The 6,508-nt window shown below is 37.4% G+C and overlaps 1 protein-coding gene across 2 annotated transcripts in view; it reads left to right on the top strand.

Annotated features, from left to right (window-relative positions):
* Window positions 1-568: 568 nt before the first annotated feature.
* LOC119366811 overlaps window positions 569-6,508 on the top strand; it is an 8,165-nt gene continuing 2,225 nt past the window's right edge. The window contains exons 1-7 of one of the 2 annotated variants that reach the window (XM_037632523.1): window positions 569-653; window positions 761-902; window positions 1,090-1,351; window positions 1,497-1,716; window positions 1,798-1,924; window positions 3,616-3,831; window positions 3,918-4,346. In XM_037632523.1, coding sequence (XP_037488420.1) covers window positions 762-902; window positions 1,090-1,351; window positions 1,497-1,716; window positions 1,798-1,924; window positions 3,616-3,831; window positions 3,918-4,346 — 1,395 coding nt within the window. In that variant the 5' untranslated portion in view covers window positions 569-653; window position 761. Of the gene's footprint in view, window positions 654-748; window positions 903-1,089; window positions 1,352-1,496; window positions 1,717-1,797; window positions 1,925-3,615; window positions 3,832-3,917; window positions 4,347-6,508 lie in introns of those variants that run through there. The other variant, XM_037632524.1, reaches the window with a different exon arrangement.

Below are 6,508 nucleotides of genomic sequence, written 5' to 3'. Positions count from 1 at the left end.
TTATATAATATACTGACAGCGTATAACATATGCATGCGGGCCAAAGGCCGTTTCCTCAGCAAATACATATCATATATTATTTGCAATTATTTGGCTAGTTATCTTTGTTTAAGCAATACTTAGCTCTTAGTTGTCAGAGTCCAGCTCATCGAGAGAATCATGTGGCTCGTTGCCATATATGCAGACTTTGTCAAATCTTCTAATAAATATAGAAAGAAGCAAGTCTTCGTGCACATATAGAGGAGCTCCACTCATGTCCTCCCTGCTGACCTGAGTGCTGGATCCATTGCTAACAGGTATGTGCAAGCTACTCATGTCGAAGTCATTTTGCTCTCTGTTATGGCTCTATATAGCTCCGCCCTTGTCTATACATCATTATGTATTGTGCTTGTGAACTGATTTGCTATAATTTCATCATCAAGGTATATTTAGTCTTGAATAGTTTTTCGCATCAATTCCAACAATACAATATGTTCAGCTCTAACTTTGGCCTAGTTAATCGATCTTACAACACAATCTTTGCATCATTTGCTCGATGCAGGATTTGGTTGCATCACTGGATCTCAGATCTTACATCTGCACCACAGTTTCTGGTTTGTGCTTGATCTGTACAGTGTAGACCAACCTTCTGTGTTATAGGTCTAAGTCTCAAGGTATCCACTATTTGTTTCCATCCTTAACGATCTAGTTAGTACAATACTAATTTAGTTTTCTCTTTGTAATTAAATTTGTTTGCATACCTTCTTTCTTTACATACAAGAATGGACCAAAATATCCTTGAGCTAATACTTGAGGGGAGCATGAAGCCAATGAATCTGCCTTTAGAAACTTTACGGAAAATCACTGATGGGTTTTCATCGGATAGAATAATCGGTGAAGGTGGATTTGGAACTGTCTATAAGGTAATTAAATTATACTTTTAGTCAATTTTGGTATTTTTCTTAAAACTTCAAGATTTCTACTTGAGCATCAAGGCTGAGTTATTTTCGTGATCCCTATCATGTTCACAATTTCCTTCTATTTATCGTTCTATTTCTCTAACCAAACTTGATGTAATTAAATACTCACGATGAGATGAATATTAAATAGGGTGATGTTGGAAATGAAAATGTTGCCATCAAGAGGATTAAGAGTGGCATGACTATAAATGACAAGCTCTTTCGTCGTGAGGTTGACAATCTGATGGAGGTTAACCATCCAAATGTCGTCCGGTTTCTTGGCTTGTGTTCTAATACAGTGGAGACACCAGTGAAAGACCCAGAATCCCGAGGATATATTTATGCTGAGATAAGAGAAAGATTGCTTTGTTTTGAGTATGTTAGTAATGGAAGCCTCGATACAAGGATTACCGGTACGTTAGTGTTTCATGTGATCCATGCAAGTCTTCATGTTTCTTCTTTATTATCTATTTTTCCCTTTTACTTTACAAGTAAGGGAACACAAAATATATTAATGAATTGGAGGTTTCATGCATCATTATTTGTTTCCTTTCGCAGACGAATTAAGAGGACTTGAATGGGATACACGTTACGGGATAATCAAAGGGATATGTGCTGGTTTGCATTATCTACACATGGAGAAACATATTCTTCATATGGATCTGAAGCCAGCCAATATACTATTGGATAATCAAATGGTTCCGAAGATAACCGACTTTGGTCTATCAAGACCCATGGAAAACTCACAAACAATGACAACAAACCATTTTGCATCACCGTAAGCTAGAAATTTGTACAACCACTCTTTGCATGTACGTGCCCCCTTGTATATTTTCGTTCTAATGTGTACTACATGCAGAGGGTATAGCGCCCCAGAAAACCTATTTGGTGGTGGTAAAATGTCCATCCAATCCGACATGCATAGTTTGGGCGTCATAATTATCGAACTGGTCACGGGACATAGGGGTACCCCTGAATGTAATAATGTAAGAGTGCTTTATTTCACAACGTATATCTTCCATTTTTACAAATATGTAAAACTTTACCTCTGCATGTTCTCATTCTTTTTCCTAATCACTCCTACTTAATTTGATTATCACTGTGATCGAATGTCATATGTAGTTAGCATCTTAATTATAAATGACAGTACAAGCGATTTCAGCTCTCTTCTTCAGCCATGTTACTTGATAGTTTATGTCCTTTTGGTGGTTGATCTAGCTGTCACATTAATTTAGCTTGCTCTTTATCCAAGATAGCTTCAAAGTTACAACAATATGGCAATAGTCATCAGACCACCGGAAATCTTCATAAGCCAACGCACATCCACCGTCGGGGTTTCACATAGTCATTATGGCTCGTCCACTAGCCAGTTAAATTTTGTGATAGAATATCACTGTGAGTTGTCTTTTGAACTCAATAAATGCTTCTAATTGTACAAAAGGGCCCACAGCTTATCGCTTCAAATGGGCTAGTTTAAGAGATGTGTACTTAATTAAATCCACAGCAAGAAAATAGTATTTTTTTTGAAAGTACTAATTAGTGGTACCCCTTGGATGTCACCCTACACGACAAGTGGTGTTCCTAGATTGACTGGTTTCTTTGAGTTTCTACTCAAAATGATAACACGCATGCATAGACTTCGGAACCGAGCGTCCAAATTTCGAGCATGTAATGTGTCATTTCTCATAAGTGGACCTGTTTTTTTAATCAAAGCAGACCTGTTTTTCTTATATTTTAGTGAACCTTTTAATCTTTTTTTTTGTAGTGGATCTGCTTTTTGAGATGTGTTCAATCAGTAGTGAGCTTTGCTCTTAATGTCATCTTTTATGCATTTGGGCTTCAAACTACACCATTACATTTCTGTATAAAATAGATGCGTCAAATGTGTCATGACTCAGTACAGCCGGTAGCGGGAGCCATGTCAAATGTTTCCTTGATGCACTATTTAGCTCCTTTGGTTCGAAGAAGTTTCATGGGATATTTGGAGGATTTCGATCCTAAGCATTTTGTTTCCTGTGTTGGTTGTTCAATCCACATGAATCAGATCCTCGGGGAAATTCCGAGTTCCTTTGCACTCTATTTTGGAAGAAAGTTTCTGTTTACTGGAACCTGTTGCTACAACTCCTTCATTTTTTTTCTATGGTGCAAAACTCTTTGACCTAAGGTCCTGCAATTTTCTAATCATAGATGATTCAAGAAGATATGCCACTCCAATCCGAATTTTTTCCTGCTTATACCTTTTGAGACTCCGACGAGTCAAAGAGGCTTATTCAATTTTTTTTAAGATTTAAGAATATTATTTTGAGCTGAATTTGTTTAGTGATAACCATAGAAAATCATGACACAAATTAGTGAAAAAAAAACATGCAAACAGATAAAAAATGCAAAGAATTTGGAGTTGGTGCGGGGTGACTTGCTGAGTCGGTGGAACCGCTGGCATGCTTGGTTTGCAGCACATATCTTTGTCTTGGTGCGCTCTCCCTTTTTCCGTAGCTACCAGCTAGTGTCATTTAAATGAGGATGCCAGTTAATTGGACTATTGGAGGGATATGTTTTTCCTTGTGATTTTCATAATAAATATATTTACTGCAGAACTGAGATATTTTCGTATGTATATACATTTTTAAATGAAATACTGTATTCGGTACCATATTTAATCACCTTTATGGAACCTTAGACACTCAGAAGATGGAGGCACAGATGGAATAAATCAGGGAAGGAAATTCCACTGGAGTACCACCAACAAGTAACAAAATGCATCGAAATAGGGTCACTCTGCCAGAAGGAAAATCCCTATGCACGGCCTTTTATATCAGACGTAATGGGCAAACTATTTGAAATGGAAAATTTGAATGACCACAGCTGGAATGCCGACGAATCAACGGTTGGCCAGGTATACTTCTATCTGATATTATATAATACTACACGTATAGGAATTAAGCTAATGCATGTTGATTTTCTTTTCTCGTGGGCCTGAAGATAAATCTGCCAACTTGGGAAGACGACATGCTTGGAGTTGAGCCGCTTGAGTTACAGTTTGCGTATAACAAGCAGGAGGACATATTGTCATGTTTAGTTGAGCTAAGCAATGATACGGATGGTTTCATTTTCTTCGAGATTCAAAAGATCAGACCGTTGCCATATTCAATAAAGCCAAACAAGGACATCCTGAAACCACGATCCAAATGTTGCGTGATAATAACATTGCCAGCAGCACACACGGCAGCACTGCAGTCCAGTACTAGTAATAAGCGATATACCAAGGAGTTCGTGGTGCGAAGCACTAAAGTGAATGAAGATCTTTCAACCAAGAATATTAACCAAGACCTGTTCGATAAACATACAGAGGGCCAGCACATCGATGAGATTCATTTGGGGGCTCTTTCTGAAGAACCCCGCAGCCAAGAGGTGATCCCTCTTGCTCGCCTTCATAGGCAATTTTTTCCCCACGCCCTGATTTCTTAGGTGAGACTTATCTCTGGAGGGGATCTCCACCGATCTATACCAATCATGCGACTCCATCGATACGGTGTAGGCCAGTCTAGCAATGTATTGGGGAGAATTAGCTACGGTAAAACGGTCCAGTGTTATAATAGTATAGCAATTTTTTGCGTGCCTTGGTTTTTCTGCAAGAGGGGATTATGCCTAAGGAAAAAATGCAAAGGGAGTAGCTATTAAGTCTAAAAAATAAAGGACTTTTGGTAACTTCTGACTGATAGAAATTTAACGACATATCCGAACGATCCATCTAGTACTAGTAATCAGCTGCTGCTTTTTTAATAAGCGCGTTTCCTCTAATTGTTGCAGGTATGCATATAAGACAAAATTACTGATGCAGTGGAGATTTCACCAAATTAAAACTTTAAAATGTTTTGTAGCTCAAACTGTAGCTTCGATTGAAATTCTGTTTTCACGTAGAAAATTCGCCATGATGAATCTTTGAAACTAGATCCTATGTTGGTATGTTTCAACGAGTTTTTTAATCAAAAGTTACCACGCCTGGACTACGTAATCTATCACCCCTACAGTACGTAACTTATCATGGTGTTTACACTGAAGTTACCGGAAATACTACTTTTCGGCTAGGTAAAAACTATCATGATATTTAAAGTTAACTATCATGTCTGCAATTCCACCTTCTAGCCGTAAGGTCAGGTCACAAGCAAACACGACATGGCCTACTTATATACAGAAAATTGCGGCTCGTGTCGGGCAGGCCCGTTTAGGCTGTGCCCAGTCGGGCTGATCCTAGTCTGGCCTGTTGGCCGCCTATGACGAGGTCAGTGGTGCGTAAAATACTATGCTATTTACATACAAATTATTGGGGGTCAAAGTTATCGCAATATTTGTACGTAAGTTATCAAGTATGCGGTCGAATATTACCATACCATTTACACAAAATTATTGGAGTTAAGTTTTTTAAAAGAAAAAAATTGCATTGTCAAAGTTATCGTGGTATTTGTACGTGAGTTATCAGCTCGGTTCTGCGTAAATTACCATGCTATTTGCACATAAGTTACCGTGGGTGTGGTTTTCAAAAAAGTTTTATCCCAAGGTCAAAAGTTACCAGGTATTTACACAGAAATTATTGAGAGTATGTTTTCAACAACCTTTTTCCGGGTTGAAAGCTATCACAATTATGGACATGAGTTATTAGGTATGCGGTGCATAAAATTATCATGATATTTACGTAAAATTTATCGGGCATGTTTCCAACAACTTTTTTTCCTGAGTCAAGGTTACCATGGTGTTTGTGCATAAGTTATAAGGTTTGCGCCCATATATTACCATGTTATTGGCACAAAAGTTACCATTTTATATTTAACAACTTTTCCTTGAGCGAAAGTTATCGCAGTCTTTGCGTGAGAGTTATCAGGTCTATTGTGCCTATATTAGCGACCTACTTACACATACTTATCAGGAGTACTTTTCAATATTTTTTCTGGGTAAAAATTATCGTGTTTTTTGTATCTAAGTTACCAGGTCCGTGGTGCCTATATTATCGACCTATTTACACATAATTATCAGGAATAATTTTCAACATTTTTTTTCGGGTAAAAGTTATCATGATTTTTGTATCTAAGTTATCAATTCTGTGTGCCTATATTATCGACCTATTTACACATAATTTATTTTTCAAAAAAAAATTGTCGGTAAAAATTATCATGAATTTGGTATCTAAGTTATCAGGTGCGCGGTGCGCAAAATACCGTGTTATTCACATAAGAGTTACCGGAGGGATATTTCAACAACTTTTTTTCTTGAATCAGAGTATATGCACATACAAAGTCTCGGTTGGGAAAATAATAACAGAATCATTATTTTTTTAGTTTGGTTGTTGAAATACTTTACTCACATTGTTTGTCGACTTTGTTTTGTCTAGTTTCAATGCGATTTCGTAGAAAAAGAGTTTTAACTACTAATCTCTCACAAGAACTACTTTACTTAGTTGGTTACTGCGGTACACCTCAATTCATCTGATCATGGGATTGAATCCCAACTTATTTTTTTAGAGAATTTGGCGCTCATGTGGGATTAACGGATCCAGATTATACGGGAGGTAAAAACTG

The sequence above is a fragment of the Triticum dicoccoides genome, chromosome 2B, assembly GCF_002162155.2.
Source record: "Triticum dicoccoides isolate Atlit2015 ecotype Zavitan chromosome 2B, WEW_v2.0, whole genome shotgun sequence".
In the NCBI taxonomy this organism is placed as follows: Eukaryota; Viridiplantae; Streptophyta; class Magnoliopsida; order Poales; family Poaceae; genus Triticum; species Triticum dicoccoides.
The sequence above is the reverse complement of the archived record's forward strand: the minus strand, read 5'-3'. Positions and strand labels throughout refer to the sequence as shown.